Here is a 17,504-nt window from a genome sequence, read left to right as displayed (position 1 = left end):
ACTCCATTTTGAACTGGTCTGATTTCAGATGCTTTCAGTGCACCCAAAGTTGCTGGGCTGGACCCAGCCACAGAGAAGTTTTGGTAATATAAAAATGTGCTTGATTAATTCACTACGCCATTTCTTCTTTACAACCTTTTCCCATTCCTTTCCCTAGTTTTAACAGCCCTCAGCTATTCATCCACAGCTTCTAACCCCAAAAAGTGAGAACGAAAGTCTGTTCCCTCTCAACGCTATAAAGAAAAATAGAAAAATAGGTGGCAGAGCTCATTAGCATAACTCATTAGCATATGCCCCTCCCCAGCAAAAGCAACCCAATGCAAGAAAGCAGAGCCCCAGGCAAGAGAGGCCTGCTTGGGCTGGCTAGAGATCCATGTGTGGGTCAAAAGGCCAGCAAGCCACTCGCCACCCAAAATCACATAAGAAGTGGAGAAAGTGTGGGGTGGGCTTTTCCAGGGGTTAACGAGGGCTGCTGGGGGTGTGGCAAAGCCCCTGGTGGCTGGCTGGCTGCCCGCTCTCCTAATCCAGGGATTGTTATGCAGCTGCACCTACTGGTAGGTGGGAAGGAAGAGGTGGAACCCTCAGAAAGGTTCAGGAGCTGTGCTCCTGTGAGTCTCTGCTGAATCTGAGGCCTGGGTATGGCAAGGAAAAATTACAACCTTTTTAAAAACTGGAATCAGAATCCTGGAGACAGAGGGTGTTTTTACATTCAGTTTGATCCAGAGTTTTAGAGTCTTCAAATCGCCTGCCACTGTTTCACTTTAATTATTTTCCTTTTACATTGGTTTGCTCTGCTCATTTTGCGTAGCCAAACTTCTATATTTCCTGCTGAAAGCGTTTCAATTTGCGGGTGTGTGTGTGTGTCTGATCAGAGGGCAGACAGAATACCAGTGCTTAGTTAAATGTATACCAAAGGTGCCCAGCGGTAGCTCTCCAGATGTTTTTTGCCTACAACTCCCATCAGCCCCAGCCAGCATGGCTAATGGCTGGGGCTGATGGGAGTTGTAGGCAAAAAAACATCTAGAGAGCTACCGTTGGCCACCCCTGATGTATACGATTGCTTGGAAATCGTGTCAACGCTGCAAAAACAGCACAAATTTATATTACAAGATGAGGCAAGCAATGATATGTAAAAACTTCAAGTGCTGTCAGTTCTCATGCAAATTACTGCACCTTGTGGCTTTTGGAGGAGTCTTTTAAAACGCATGAAAACTTCTACAATACAAGTTTGAAACGCTTGTAGAGAAATGACCGGATCAACACTAGTTTTGAGAAAAACGTTGCCGCAGCAGCGCCAGAACTCATCTCACCGAAACAAATGTAGATGCTTCGGGCAGCAACAAGGCAAAACAGTTGTGAGAACGTTGGGTTATGTAGAAGGTGAGTTTCCGATGCGGTGATAGTCACAAACTGTCAGTGTAAAAACACCCAGAGTCTTGTAAGACAGATCTAATACCCAATAGTATCTGTTTAGCCCATGATAGCTAAATGGATCTTCCACATTCACAGGCAGTAGATTTGTGGGGGACAAACAGTGGGGAAGAAACAATCTTTTTGGTGGCATTTCTGGAAGCTTCTACCAGTCTGCATCCAGCAGGGCTCTTCTTGTTTTCCTAACTGGCGGGCAGGTCTTAAGGGAAGAGATCACCCTTTAAAAACAACAACCCCAAATCAATCCCTTACGCAGCTAATCTCTTGACTCTTTATTATATGAAACTGTCACAAATCACAATGCTATTGGGAACTGCCTGGCGACAGGAAAATGACACATCGGCTCTTGAAGCCTGTTGGCTCAATTTGTGTCTATTGTTCACTCCCTACACAAGAAAATAAAATGTGATGCTGCTCCAAACTGTTATTATATTCCTGAGGAACATCACCGCTCTCTCTGTCATTAGCCACCACGCAGGTCATTTTCAAGGCATTGAAGGCTGAAGGCAAAAGAAAACCGGAGGGGGGAAAAAGTCAAAAGATTTTGGATTTCATCGTACATCAATATTTTGCTGTGGAATGCGACAATACAAAGTTGGACTCGCAGACTAGTCTCGAAAGAACGTCATTATGTGGAGCGCACTAGAAAGATAAATTTTTGGACTGGGAAACGTGAGCCAATCTACCTCAGGGAAAATGCCACTCATTGCTCTGAGTTACTGGAAGTGGGTGTTTGAAGCTCTGGGGTTAAAAAAAATATTGACCTTTTCTATCGGAGAGAAATTTTTCCATCTTCTTTTGAGATTCAAAGCGGAAATCTCTTTCTGATGAGAGCAGTAACACACCGGCATATTGTTGATCTCTAACACAAACTCACACATACATATCTCCACCCCACCCCCATTTGCTGGAGTATTTTCATACAAAACCACAGACAATTCAAGACAGCCACAGGAAATAAAATGTTCCATTTCTTCTGCAGAGCGCGTTCATGGCGGTGCGGACGCGTTCATGTGTGTGTACGAATACCTGGAGAGGGACGCTCCGGTGGTCTTCCCTTCCTCCTCCTCGGCCAGATCTGCTCTGGCCACAGGAAGTTTCCGCTTGGCACAGCAGGCGAAAGTCGCCAGGAAGCCCAGGCGGAAGCGTTTGTTCATGAAGCAGTAGATGATGGGGTTCACGCAGGCGGAAGTGTAGGAGAGCAAGTGGATAAAGGAGATGGGGGCCCCGGTGAGCAACAGGGTGGCAGACCAGGGGTCAAAGGCCCGCCAGGTGTTGACGCTGAAGATGGGAGTCCAGCAGATGAAGAAGAGGATCACAATCACGATCAGCATGCGGATGACCAGCTTTTTGGCCAACAGGTTGGCGGCGGAGGTGCTGCTGCGCGGACGGTCGATCTTGCAGCTGCCGGCGTTGGCCTGGAGGGGCTGAAGTGGCATCTTCTTCTTCTTGCTTCGTTGCAGGTAGCATCCGTCCCCGTCTTCGTCTCTGGTGCTGCTGGTGCTGCTTTTCCGTTCTAGGCATAGAGAGCAGTGGGGATCAGGTTAGGCTTGCCAACATGGGGGTGTAAAATTCCTGGAGATTTTTAGGGGTGGAGCCAGGAGAGGGCGGGGCTTGGGGAAGGGAGGGAACTTGGTGGAGCACAATGACATCGGCTTCACCCTCCAAAGCAGCCATTCTCTCCAGGGGGTGATAAACACAACTGGAACCAGTGTACTCAATGGATAATAAAAGGAAATCACCGGAAACAATGTAACTTTCACAAAACAGTGTACAAATATATTTTGTGCAAACTGAATTGAACAAAAAGAACAGAACACTGAGTATACAGTATGAAGATGAAGAAGATATTGGATTTATATCCCGCCCTCCACTCCGAAGAGTCTCAGGGCGGCTCACAATCTCCTTTACATTCCTCCTCCACAACAGACACCCTGTGAGGTGGGTGGGGCTGAAGAGGGCTCTCACAGCAGCTGCCCTTTCAAGGACAACCTCTGCCAAAGCTATGGCTGACCCAAGGCCATCTCAGCAGGTGCAAGTGGAGGAGTGGGGAATCAAACCTGGTTCTCCCAGATAAGAGTCCGTGCACTTAACCACTACACCAAACTGGCTCTGAATAATGTCCCCACAAAGTCTTTCCGCGGCCTGAAAGTCGGCTTCTTCTGATAGACATAGGGGTGGACAAAATCTTTTGAACTCAGCATTCAGCTCCAGATGGTACAGAGAAAGTAAGGAGTAACCGCTTATTTCAGGACTCCTCGTGTTTCCGACAGAGTATACTTCATCAGCCTCCTTCTCTCGACGTCACAGGAGAGCCGGCAGCACCTGTAGAAGAGCATGCATTAATCCACGTGTAAAGAACATTTAGTTAAGGCTCCGTATAACGTCGAGAGAAGGAGGCCGATGAAGTATACTCTGTCAAAATCGCGAGGAGTCCTGCAATAAGCGGTTCCTCCTTACTTTCTCTGTGCCATCTGGAGTTGAACACTGAGTTCAAAGGATTTTGCCCACCCCTGTGTCTCTCAGAAGAAGCTGACTTTCAGACTGTGGAAAGACTTTGAACTCAGAAGAAGTCGACTTTTAGGCTGTGGAAAGACTTTGTGGGGACATTATTCATACCGTATACTCAGTGTTCTGTTCTTTTTGTTCAATTCAGTTTGCACGAAATATATTTGTACACTGTTTTGTGAAAGTTACATTGTTTCGACTTCCGGGTTATGTCGCCTTGAACTCAGCGGGGGTCTGCGGAGTGTCTCTCCAGCAGCCCCCCTGAATCAGGCAGTTGGAGGGGTGCCATATCTGTGGAGACCCTGAAGGGGAGACCCTGAAGGGGTTTTCTTTCAGCATGGGACTTTTGCAAGAAGCCAGGGGCATAGCAGTGGCTGTTTCTGTCCTTCTTGTATGCCCTGAAGCTCCATCACCATGATCGCTTCCACAGCAGTAAGAGGTGAACACCTGACCGCTTGCTTTCTTTTCTCTTAATAAGCTTCTGATGTATCACTTCCCTACCTCAAGCATGGCAATTCTACTTGGCAAGTAAGTTTGCTTTCACTGGCTAATGGGTCGTTTTACATAACAACAAGCGGGACAGTTCAAAGGAAGGGAAAGAGGTGGATTCCCCCCCCCCCCGCCACTTTCCTGTGAATGAGGCTTCGAAAAGATGAACAATTTTGAGCAATGGCAACAATCTGAATTAGTCTGAATACAGATACTTAAATCGACCTGGATTATAATTGAATATGTGTTAAAGAGACTATAGTCTGGCTGCAATACGGTCTGAACAAAAACGAGATATATTCTAGAGAGATCTGTCTTTGTTGTCTGATTGCAACTGAAATGGTAACATCTAAAATCACAGTTGGAGGAGATTTGGAGAGGCAGACTAACGGGCCTCTGAGCTACTTTTCAACTTGGATTAATAGACTGAGTTAGTTGACAGAGAAAAACGGCATTACCAAGCGAAATGTTTTATAAAAAATATATATTACGTAGCATAATTTCTCTGAAGGAGGATCTTGGTTCATTAGCAGAGTTGATGAAAAAACAAATGGGAGCTTTTATGCTGAAAGCTAGCGAAGTCTCAAATCTACATGATTATCTTGTAATCGGATAGATTCGCATCTACAGGAGCAGAGTGTTAAAGAGATCTTGGTGATGTTTGTGGAATTGGAAATGGAGAGTGGGAAACGAACAAAAGAAAACCAAAATGGAACCTTATGGCACGGTTAAAAAGAAGGACCGGAAATCAAGACTAATTGAAGTTTTTTCGAGACGAACAAATGGCGTGGAATCCTTCCTACTTTTACCGAGAGGGATGACTGCATTAAGGGGAGAGGTGCATCTCAGCCAAAAAAATCAAGATGTGGAAATTTTTCAGGAAGAAGGGTCTTTGAATTGTCTCTCTCTCTGTGGGTAGTCGGATATGGAACTCTAAATAAGAACTGACATGAGATCTTAAATGGCTAAGTGAGATTTTTGGGTTATATTAAGTTGTTTCTCCTAGAGAAATATGGGTATAAGAGCTAAAGGATTGAAAAGATTTGAAAAGAATTTTATGTAAATAAATAGTTAACTTGGATTAACTTTTAAGAAAACAGACAACATAATTATCTTGTAATCGGGTAGATTCGCTCTTAACAGATAAAGATATTTGTTTCTTATGCTCATTTTGACGATATTGTTAAACTAACAAGCCAGTCTGTATTTTCAATACGGTTGAGTTAAGCAGCAAAAAATCAAGACGTGGAAATCTTACGGGAAGAAGGGTCTTTGAACTGTTGTTCCCTCTGTGGGTAATTAGATATGAATTTTTAATAAGAACCAGATATGCGATTTTAAAAGGTCAAGTGAGAGCTTAAGGATTGAAAAGTTTTGCAAAAATGTTATATAAATAAATAGTTAATTTGGATCAATTGTTAAGAAGGCAGACAGCACGATTATTTTGTATCTGGTAGATCTGCTCTTAGTATGTTTGTTTGGAGAAATTTTTATACTGAGACAAATTATGTTTTTACCATGTTTTATCTTTAGTTTGTTATTTTTCTTTCTCCCTATGACCTATGACATTTTAAATCTGTTTTTTTCTCTCTTTCTGCTTGAATTAAGTTAGTGAGAAGGATAAAGATATTTGTTTCATAGGCTTATTTTAATGACGATATTGTTAAAGTAACAAGTTAGTCTGTGCTTTCAATATGGTTAAGCTTAGCCAGCCAGTTCTGTGTTGAGACTGCTCTGACTCTTTTATACTTATATGGGCTGAAGAAGTATTGTTTAGACTTGTATTTTAAGTAATAATTTAGTATAAAAACTATAATGAAAGATAAAGATGGTAAAATATAAGGAGAACTTCATACTTGCAGGTAGAAAGAACTGGGTATTTCACTTTGAGGTAGAATTGTAACTGACATATTTGCATTTTCCCTTTGTTTCTGTTTTTCCCACTTTGTATCCACCCCTTCCCTTCTTTAATGTATCTATGCTTGTGCCTCTTCTTTTTGTAGTTAAAATCAATAAAAATCATAAAACCGTGAAAGTTACATTGTTTCCGGTGACTTATTATCCATTCTCTCCAGGGGGAACTGATCTCTATAGTCCAATCAGCTGAACCTCCAGGAAGTCTCCAGGCTCCACCTCAAGGCTGGTCACCCAAGATCACATACAAGTCTACTGGAACAAAGAGTTGGAACTAGGGTTGCCAAGTCCAATTCAAGAAATATCTGGGGACTTTGGGGGTGGAGCCAGGAGACTTTGGGGGTGGAGCCAGGAGACATTAGGGGTGGAGCCAAGATCAAGGCTGTGACAAGCATAATTGAACTCCAAAGGGAGTTCTGGCCATCACATTTAAAGGGACAGCACACCTTTTCAATTCCTTCCTTCCATGGGAAATAATGAAGGATAGAGGCACCTTCTTTGGGGGCTCATAGAATTGGACCCCCTCATCCAATCTTTTTGAAACTTGGGGGGTATTTTGGGGAGAGGCACTAGATGCTATACTGAAAATTTGGTGCCTCTACCCCCCAAAAAAGCCCCTCCAGAGCCCCAGATACCCGCAGATCAATTCTCCATGATTTTCTATGGGAATAAATCTCCATAGGGAATAATAGAGTTCCCAGCAGACATTTCCCTCCCCTCCCCCCGCTTTCTGACGACCCTGAAGCGGGGGGGGGGTCTCCAAACTGGGGGATCCCCTGCCCCCACCTGGGGATTGGCAACCCTAGTTGGAACCAATGGCTCCTCTCCCATACATTAATGGTACTTCCATGAAACGGAGAAGGAGGGGTAGGGTTGTCATCTCTGGGTTGGGAAATACCTGAAAAATTTGGGGGTAGAGCCTGAAAAGGGCAGGAACTTGGGGGAACTTCAGTGGGGTAGAATGCCACAGAGCAGGGGTGGCCAAATTTGCTTCACATAAGAGCCACATAGAATAAAAGTCAGATGTTTGGGAACCACAAGACATGAAAGAAGAAATCTGGTCTTGACTTTCAAGATGTTTCAGTGCATTGTGTTAGAACACTGCATTTGTGAGGATGCCGGCTTTGGGTTGGAAAATCCCTGTTGGAACACTTTCCCTATGAAGAAAGGTTAAAACGCTTGGGGCTCTTTAGCTTAGAGAAACGTCGACTGCAGGGTGACATGACAGAGGTTTGCAAGATTATGTACAGGATAGGGAAGGTAGAGAAAGAAATACTCTTCTCCCTTTCTCACAATACGAGAACTCGCGGGCACTCAATGAAAATGCTGAGCAGTCGGGTTAGAACGGATAAAGGGAGGTACTTCTTCACCCGAAGGATGATTAACATGTGGAATTCACTGCCACGAGAGGTGGGGTGGCTGCAAGCATAGACAGCTTCAAGAGGGGATTGGATAAACCTATGGAGCAGAGGTCCATCAGTGGTTATTAGCCACAGCGTACTGATGGAACTCTCTGTCTGGGGCCGTGGTGCTCTGTATTCTTGGTGCTTGGGTGGGAGCAACAGTGGGAGGGTTTCTAGCATCCTGGCCCCACTGATGGACCTCCTGATGGCACCTGGTTTTTTTGTAGGGCTGGCAATCCCCACGTGGGGGCAGGGGATCCCTTGGTTTGGAGGCCACAGGTATCTGGGGCTCTGGGGGGCTGTTTTTGAGGTAGAGGCACCATATTTTCAGCATAGCATCTGGCACCTCTCCTCAAAGAACCCACCAAGTTTCAGAAAGATTGGACCAGGAGGCTAAATTCGATGAGCCCCAAAAGAGGGAGGGAAGGCATTTAAAAGGTGTGCGGTCCCTTTCAATGTAATGGCCAGAACTCCCTTTGAAGTTCAATTATGCTTGTCACAAGGTGTGACTCACACCCTTGCTCCTGGATCCACCCCAAAGTCTCCTGGCTCCACCCACAAAGTCTCCTGGTTCCATCCCCAAAGTCCCCAGATATTTCTTGAATTGGTCTTGGCAACCCTTTTTTTTTGGCCACTGTGTGACACAGTGTTGGAATAGATGGGTTATCACCCATCGGTCTGATCCAAGATGGCTTCTCTTATGTTCTTATGAGATTTGGAGTGTGGAACCTGTGGAGGGTGGGGTTTGGGGAAGGGAGGGGCCTCAGTTTGGTATAGTGGTCAAGTGCGGTGACTCTGGGAGAACCGGATTTGATTCCCCCCTCCTTCACTTGCACCTGCTGGCATGGCCTTGGGTCAGCCATAGCTCTGGCAGAGGTTGTCCTTGAAAGGGCAGCTGCTGTGAGAGCCCTCTTCAGCCCCACCCACCTCACAGGGTGTCTGTTGTGGGGGAGGAAGATAAAGGAGATTGTGAGCCACTCTGAGACTCTGATTCAAAAGAGAAGGGCGGGGTGTAAATTAGCAGAGCGGCACAGTCTTCTTCAGAGGGGCACAGTGCCCTAGGGTTAAAGCTGCCATTTTCTCCAGAGGAGCTGATCTCTGAAACATGGAGACCAGTTGTAACTCTGGGAGATCTCCAGGCCCCACCTGGAGAATGGCAACTCTGTGCATATGTATGAACTGTAAAGAGGTAAATATATGGTGCATTCACATGACACGGAATCCGTTCTACATCCGGATTTTTGCTATTCTTTCACAGTAAAAATCCAGATGTAAAACACTTATTTAGTGTTGTGTGAGAAGGTTGTTTCAATTGTTCCTTCTCTTGTCGTGGGCTTTGAGTACAGTTGCGATCTAATTTGTAGGTGCTTGCTTCTGTCCTTGTTATAATTGACTACATTTTTAAAGGCCTGCAAAGCATAATGAACACCAGCGTTGGCCAATGAATGATTAATAAACGCGGCGACCTTTGGAAGAGAAAGGTTTTGAGAGGCTTGCTGACTCTCTTGTAGACGTTCGGTGAGGAAATAAAAATGGCATCTGCTGAGGATGCTTCTCACGCCGGAGGCATTAAGGAAATGTGAAGGAGAATGGGCGCAGCTGTACAATTACCTCGTGAAGACTTTCTCTGGCTGACATCGAATTGTATTCCTCGGTAGAGCTCCAAGGAGATCAGGCCGTATGCTACCATCCTGATGATCCCCGGGATGAGGAAGAGGATGAGCAGCTGGAAAATGTACCTGAGGAAGCCCACACACAAGACGTATAGATGAGCAGAGAAACAGAGGGCTTTTTTTATAGCAGGAACTCCTTTGCATATTAGGCCACACACCTCTGATGTAGCCAATCCTCCGAGAGCTCAAGAACTCTGATGTAGCCAATCCTCTCAGTATGGGGCCTACTGTAAGCTCCTGCATTATACTGTAAGCTCCTGCATTAATGCATCACTCCATTATTCCCCATGGAGACTGATTCCCATAGGGTATAATGGAGAATTGATCCACGGGTATCTGAAGCTGTGGAGAAGCTGGTTTTTTTTGGAGGCAGAGGCACCAAATTTTCAGCATAGCATCTGGTGCCTCTCCCCAAGATACCACCCAAGTTTCAAAAGGATTAGACCAGGGGGTCAATTCTTTGAGCCCCAAAGAAGGTGCCCCTATCCTCCATTATTTCCAATGGAGGGAAGGCATTTAAAAGGTGTGCCGTCGCTTGAAATGTGATGGCCAGAACTCCTTTTGGAGCTCAGTTATTCTTGTCACAACTTTGTTCCGGGCTACACCCCAATATCTCCTGGGTCCCACCCCCCAAAGTCTCCTAGCTCCACCCCCAAAGTCCCCAGATATTTCTTCAATTGGACTTGGCAACCCTAATACACCAGACTATTAACGTTTTCCATGTTTCCGACACCTCTTCCCTCATTCATTAGCTTTGCTATCCTCTCCCACTCCCAACTTCTCATTGGCTGTCCCCAGGGTTTTTTTTGTGCAGGAACGCAGAGGAACAGTTCCTGCCAGCCGTGGAAGCGTTCCTGCTACTCTGCAGAGCCTTCTCACTGACTTGGAGCGCAGGCGGGCATTTGAGAGACTGTCTGGTGAAGTTAAATCCAAGCGGGCAGCCGTGTTGGTCCGAAGCAGTTGAACAAAGCAGGAGTCAAGCGGCACCTCTAAGACCAACCCATTTTTATTGAGACCTGCCTGCCCCTCCAAGCCTGCTTCTCCAATCGAGTGGCTTGGAGAAAAGTGGTACTTTCTAAGACGGCTAGCTGCTTGCCTCCTAGGCTTGCCAAGTCCGCCGCTCCTAGTTTTGCAAGCTCCTTTCCTCCCCCAGCCAACTGGCCCCCAGGGAAGCCCCAGGCCCAGCGGGAGCCATGTGCCTTTCCGCTTGGGAAGGCTAGAAGAAGCTGGGGAAAAGCTTGCTTTTTGGAAGGCATGTGCCTTCAGATTTCTGCAGGAGCCTGGGTGAGTCTGTCTTTGAGTCTGTGAAACTTTGGAAAAGAAAGAGAGCCTCCTCCGTTGTTTTGCATTCTTGAGAAACTAAGTCTCTGGGTGTTTTGCATTGTGGGTGTCCTAAAAGGAATGACAAGATTGCCCATAGGAAACAATGGGAGAGTCTGGTCCAGGACTATTGTAGGTTGTATTGACTTTCCTGGAAGATCCATTCCGGATTTTTGTTGCAGCCGTTTCTGTGCTTCAGTGTATTTCAATGGAGCCCATGTAAGGCAATTGGCAATCTTCCTCCCATGATATCCAGTGGGCAATCCAGGCTCTCCAATTGTTTCCTATGGGCAATCTTGTCATTCATTTTAGCACATCTCATTTTGTATTCAGTTTTGAAAGTCCTTTGCACAGTCAATAGACGGTGGGATGAGAAAGTAAGTCTCTGTGAGTCTCTGTTTAAAGTCCTTTGTGTTGGGAAATTTTGTGAGGAAAGTTGCACAGTAAAATAGATTGGTTTCCTTGTGTTAGTCTTCAACAACTCTTCCGAGAAAATTGCTCCAGTGAGATTACAAATTGTGTGTGTGTGTGCTGTGTTTATATTGGCTGCTCTGGATATGTGTGTTTGTGTGTGTGTTAATTCCTTGAGCTATTCTCAGAAGTTCTGCATTATTTCTTTTTGATACTATTAGTATTGTTATTGCCTTCCCTCTTCATAGTCCTTTCCACTGTCACTATGCTTTCAATGGTTCTTAATACCTTGTTATATCCACCTTTGTCAGAGGCATTACTCTTTGCTTCTTCCTTTTGCCGTGGGGAGGGAGAATCGAACAACTGTTTGGATGATTTGTAGTCATGTTGTGAATATTCTCTATTTTTAAAGGAGATATATTTAGATATCTCCTTCAGGTACCCCTTATTGAGTGAGCTTTCTATTCAAAGGTATTCAGCCTTTGAAAACGGTTTCAAATATTCAAATAACTTTTAGAAGTATTAATTTCTCTCCTCAGATTTCATTTTTTTTCATATACATCGGTGCTTTCTACCAATATGAGTGCCTTATGATTTTTTCCTTTTTCTTTTGTACCCTTAGAAGCTCATTGATTTCTTGAGCAGAAGACACTTATTCCTTTTTTTTTTTTTTAACGCAAGGACTGAGACAAATCCCACAATTGCTAGAGTGTCCTTCGGATCCTTATCACTGAGCCAAAGAGCCAGGTATTCTAGAGTATTTGGGGGCGGGGATTGCAATTTTAGATGAAACAAGATTTCCCTTTTTACATTTTGCTTTATAATTGATTTCCCACCTTTCGAAGGTGTATGAAAAACAATTCTATGGTCTTGTATCTGTCAGCTTCTCTTATTCCTCGGAGCTCATTCAGAAATTTAAACACACCCTGTCGTGAGTTTCTCAGTGTTCTGTTTCCTCCATTTAAAAAATTAGCAACATGGCAGCTTCTGGGAACTGTGTTGGAAACCGCTTTAAAGCTAAGGTACGTGTGGTGCTTGTCTCCTAGAGTGTCTTTACTCTCTCTAAAACTTCCAGCATCCATCACCAGAAACTCTGAGGTGAGCATGGCTGGACGACCACACTTCTCGTGATGTCAGAGGGTGTGGGCTGATACACTAATCAGTTCCTGCAACCAAGCGTGTGGCCTAGTATGCAAATGATGATGATGTCAGAGGTGTGGCCTAATATGCTAATGAGTTCCTGCTGGGCTTTTTCTACAAAAGAAGTCCTGTCTGCCCCACTATCAAAACGGCATATCCAGGACTTTTTTTTGTAGCACCCCCAATGCAGCCAGTCCTCCTGGAGCTTACAGTTGGCCCTGTACTAAGAGCCCTGAAAGCTCTTGGAGGATTGGCCTAATATGCAAATAGGTTCCTGCTTAAAAAAAAGCCCTGGGCATATGGGAGCTCTGGGAGGGGGGGTCAGAGGTGTGCAATGGAAATGCCCTGCACATTGACCCTAGAATCATAGAATCATAGAGTTGGAAGGGACCTCCAGGGTCATCTAGTCCAACCCCCTGCACAATGCAGGAAACTCACAAACACCTCCCCCTAAATTCACAGGATCTTCGTTGCTGTCAGGTGGCCACCTAGGCTCTGTTTAAAACTACAATAGAAATAATACACAATGAAAGAAGTACAAAGGTGCTTCTGTGGCTGTCCTCATGCTTTGTTCTTTTTTTAATTCACTAGTTAGAAACCCTTCTGGACGCATTTTGGAGATCAAGCGGATAACGTGCACTGCATAGTTGGGACGGGCTGCCTAACAGACAGTCGGCCATCTGGAATCGTTGACATCCATGGGGGGGGGGGGGTTGTCACGGCTTCAATGGGATGCGCGCACCATCCCTGAGGCTTTCAGAGTCCCTACTGAGACACCGTATGTTTACAGAGGAGTGCCTCAGCATAAGAACGAGGCAGAGCTGGGAAAATGGGGCCAGATTCTGTGCAGTCCCAGGGTGCATGAACTGTGAGGAGAATTCACAAATAAAAATAGCCTCCTGTCCTGCCTTTCTAAACCAGCCCATTCAAATCCTGAATGTTCACTTAAGAATCATAGAATCATAGAGTTGGAAGGGACTTCCAAGGTCATCCAGTCCAACCCCTTGCACAGTGCAGGAAATTCACAAATACAGCCCCCCTAAATTCACAGGATCTGCATTGGTCATCGGGGAAAACCCGCGATTTGCCACACTGCAGCGTAAAGCTGTTTTTTCAGGTTTACACTGTGGCGTGGCAAATCGTGGGTTTTCCCTGCGCAAAATGGCGGCACGGAGCTGCTGGTGCGAAATCGCTAGCTTGCTCCGGAGAGAAATGGAAGCCTGGCGTGGAACAAGGTTAGTGTGGAATCAGTCTCTGTTTAAAAGAAGTTTAGGATTTCCAACTGCATTGTAGGGTAGTCACCCTACAATGCAGCTCATATTTCATAGAATCCTAGAGTTGGAAGGGACCTCCAGGGTCATCCAGTCCAACCCCCTGCACAATGCAGGAAACTCACAAACCCCTCCCCCTAAATTCACAGGATCCTTATTGCTGTCAGAGGGCCATCTAGCCTCGGTTTAAAAACCTCCAAGGAAGGAGAGACCACCACCTCCCGAGGAAGCCTGTTCTGATGAGGAATCGCTCTAACGGTCAGGAAGTTCTTCCTAATGTTGAGCCGGAAACTCTTCTGATTTAATTTCAGCCAACTGGTTCTGGTCCTAACTTCCGGGGCCACAGAAAACAATTCCAATTTCAGGACAAAGGAAGGCTGGAGAAATGAAAAGGGCCCAGTTGGAATAGGATGGTGGTCGGGTTGCCTGGTCTCCCAGCCTCCGGCAGGTATGGGAGGAAAGAGTTTGGATCCAGGTCGGGAAACCCTTGTAGATTGGGGGGTCGATCCTGGGGAGGACAGGGACCTCAGTGGGGCACAATGTCAACAATGTCATAGAGTCCACCATCCAAAGCATCCATTATCTCTGGGGGAACTGATCTCTGTAGTCTGTTGATAAGCTGTAATTCCAGGGGATCCTCAGGTCTCACCTGGAGGCTGGCAGCCCCTTGACGGTAGAGAGTCATTTCTTGCTATAGCTAAATATAACAAATGAAGTGACAATTGCCCCGGGAAAACAGGAATTGAGTAAAATCATAGCGTTGGAAGGGATCTCCAGGGTCATCTAGTCCAGCCCCCTGCACAATAAAGGAAACTCACAAACACCTCCCCCTAAATTCACAGGATCTTCATTGCTGTCAGATGGCCATCTAGCCTCTGTTTAAAAACCTCCAAGGAAGGAGAGCCCACCACCTCCTGAGGAAGCCTGTTCCACTGAGGAACCGCTCTAAGCTCACAAACACCTCCCCCTAAATTCACAGGATTTTCATTGCTGTCAGATGGCCATCTAGCCTCTGTTGAAAAACCTCCAAGGAAGGAGAGCCCATCACCTTCCGAGGAAGCCTGTTCCACTGAGGAACCGCTCTAAATTCACAAACACCTCCCCCTAAATTCACAGGATCTTCATTGCTGTCAGATGGCAATCTAGCCTCTGTTTTAAAACCTCCAAGGAAGGAAGAAAATATTGGATTTATATTGGATTTATATCCCGCTCTCCACTCCAAAGAGTTTCAGAGTGGCTCACAATCTCCTTTACCTTCCTCCCCCACAATAGACACCCTGTGAGGTGGGTGGGGCTGGAGAGGGCTCTCACAGCAGCTGCCCTTTCAAGGACGACTCTTGTGAGAGCTATGGCTGACCCAAGGCCATTTCAGCAGGTGCAAGTGGAGGAGTGAGGAATCAAACCTGGTTCTCCCAGATAAGAGTCCGCACACTTAACCCCCACCAAACTGGCTCTCCCACCACCTCCAAAGGAAGCCTCTTCCACTAAGGAACTGCTCTAACGGTCAGGAAATTCTTCCTAATGTTTAGCCAGAAGATTTAATCTTTTGATTTAATTTCAACTAATTGGTTCTGGTCCTACCTTCTAGGGCCACAGAAAACAATTCCACACCCTCCTCTATATGGCAGCCCTTCAAGTACTTGATGATGATCATATCACCTCTCAGCTGCCTCTAATTTGACAAAATCATGGAATTATGGAGTCGGAAGGAACCTCCAGGCTCAAACGGTGCCAGCGCTGGACACTGGCTTGCCCACTGCCCCCTTCGTTTTGATCCTGGGCCATTCCAATTTGATCCATCCAACTGCTCTTCCTTCAACCATTGGCATGAACAGGAGCACACGATCAGGTAAAACAAACCAGGAAGACAACGTGACTAAACGTCGTATGAAGGAATCTAGACTACAAAAGCGTGACCACTAGAGCCTGGAGAGTGCCCTCTACTTTTATTATCGGCATTCCCCTTCTGATTAAATGCCAAGATATTTTGTCCTGCTGGCAACCTCCAGGTAGAGAAGGACATTTGCGTAAGCACTGCTGAATACGTTGCTGACTGCAGTTCTAATGGGAAGACGGCAAGCCACGCCATTGTCTGATAGATTATGTAATTGTAGTTCAGATCAAATAGACTCTTATTGACTATAGAGTATTAGATCGTCCTGTCTTTTCAGAGTTAAGGTCAAACCTAATTCTCCTATTGCTTGCAGCTGGCTTTGATTCTCCAGAGGAGAAAAGAGAGGGATTATTATCAAGAGAAGTAGGAAACTGAGTTACAGCCAAATATCCGGCAGCGGTTTCTAGTGCAGCTTATTTCAAGAGGCACCAGCCTGGCTTGTTTTACCTGATTGGATGCTCCGGATCATGACAATTGTCAAAGGAACAGTAAGTGGATGGATTGGATTGGAACAGCCCAGGAACAAAATGGAGGAGGCGGCAAGCCAGTGTCCACTGTTGACACCCTTGGCCAGGTTTGAGAAGAGTAGCTGCCAGGCTACCAGACCTGGTGGGGTTTGTCTCTCCTTATTCATGCCTGTCAGCATTCTTCCAGGGCAGTGGCCCTCTGGGAATTTCCCCTGCAGGTCCAATGGCCATCTGCCCCTGTTTCAGAAGCTCTGGCTGAGAGAAGTACAAAAATATATTAGGAACAGAATCTGTCTCTATTTTTGTGTATGTGAAGGCAAAATCTTTAGTAGACTTCAACTAATGCTGCCTTCAGCTGCAAATGGTGAGTTTCTTTTTTTTTTTTTAAAAAGGGGATTTCAGGGGAAAGCACTTGTTATTCTTCCAGGAATCAATAAAGGTAAGGGCATGCATGTCAATATGAAGTCTAGAGTTAATCTTTACAATGAAATCCCCAAAGGACTTTGAGGCATGAAAGTCTGTGCTGTTTGTTCAGGGCTTTTTTTTGAGCAGGAATGCACAGGAACGCAGTTCCAGGTGGCTTGGTGTCAAGGGGTGTGGCCTAACATGCAAATAGATCCCTGCTGGGCTTTTTCTACAAAGCCCTGTGAGAAACAATGGTGATGTCAGGGGTGTGGCCTAATATGCAAATGAGTCCCTGCTGGGCTTTTTCTACAAAGCCCTGTGAGAAACAATGGTGATGTCAGGGGTGTGGCCTAATATGCAAATGAGTCCTTACTGGGCTTTTTCTACAAAGAAGCTCGGCGTGAACCAATGACGATGTCAGGAGGTGTGGCCTAATATGCAAATGAGGACCTGCTGGGCTTTTCTACACACACAAAAAACACCCTGGGCAATCCTAGGCATTATCTATCCAGGTCAGAATTATTTATTGTGCCTGGGAGCAGCTCTCAAAGGTTCCTGCAAGAGTCGCGTGTGTGTGATCACCCACCTCCTGATCCTTTTGACTGGAAGTGCTGGGGATCATACCTGGGACATTCTGCATCCAAAACATCTGCCCTGCCCCTAAGCCACACCCCCTCCTTGTTCCGTTTGCTACTACGGATTAGCGCTGCTACCCTGCCGAGATGTGTCTGTCATTCCCTTTTGCCGAAAAAAAAGAGGTGCTGGAGCTCATTAGCAGAATTCATTTGCATAACTCTTTTGCATGTGCCCCACACCCCTGACATCACCAGAAGGTGGACTCAATTATATCAGCTCAGCATCTCCCTTAAAATGCTCCTTGAATTATAATTGTCATAATCAAACCTGATTCCCATCGTACTTTTAAAAAGTACTTTCTCCTATCTGGTCACAGAGGCATGATGATGATTTCCATCAGTCTGCTTTGTATGCTTTGGTTATTTCCCCGTTTTTTTGTGGGGAAAATTTTTAGATAGTTTGTCAGATCTTAGCGTTCCACAAAATCCTCACAAGGGCTTTGAACAATGGAGCCCAGAAGCAAGTATTTGTGTGTGTGTGTGTGTGTGTGTGTGTTAAGAAAGAAAGAACGCACCACAATCGAGAGGTTCTGGAGCTGTGAG

At 45.7% G+C, this 17,504-nt stretch overlaps 1 protein-coding gene across 1 annotated transcript in view; it reads right to left on the bottom strand.

Annotated features, from left to right (window-relative positions):
- Positions 1 to 1,688: 1,688 nt before the first annotated feature.
- Positions 1,689 to 17,504, bottom strand: part of CCKAR (cholecystokinin A receptor) — a 70,546-nt gene continuing 54,730 nt past the window's right edge. The window contains exons 4-5 of the mRNA XM_060246211.1: positions 9,357 to 9,484; positions 1,689 to 2,947 (exon numbers count right to left, since the gene is read on the bottom strand). Of these exons, the coding sequence (XP_060102194.1) occupies positions 2,421 to 2,947; positions 9,357 to 9,484 (655 nt within the window). The 3' untranslated portion in view covers positions 1,689 to 2,420. The remainder of the gene's footprint in view (positions 2,948 to 9,356; positions 9,485 to 17,504) is intronic.

The sequence above is a fragment of the Heteronotia binoei genome, chromosome 9, assembly GCF_032191835.1.
Source record: "Heteronotia binoei isolate CCM8104 ecotype False Entrance Well chromosome 9, APGP_CSIRO_Hbin_v1, whole genome shotgun sequence".
NCBI classification, from domain to species: Eukaryota; Metazoa; Chordata; class Lepidosauria; order Squamata; family Gekkonidae; genus Heteronotia; species Heteronotia binoei.
This window is presented reverse-complemented; position numbering and strand designations above follow the sequence as displayed.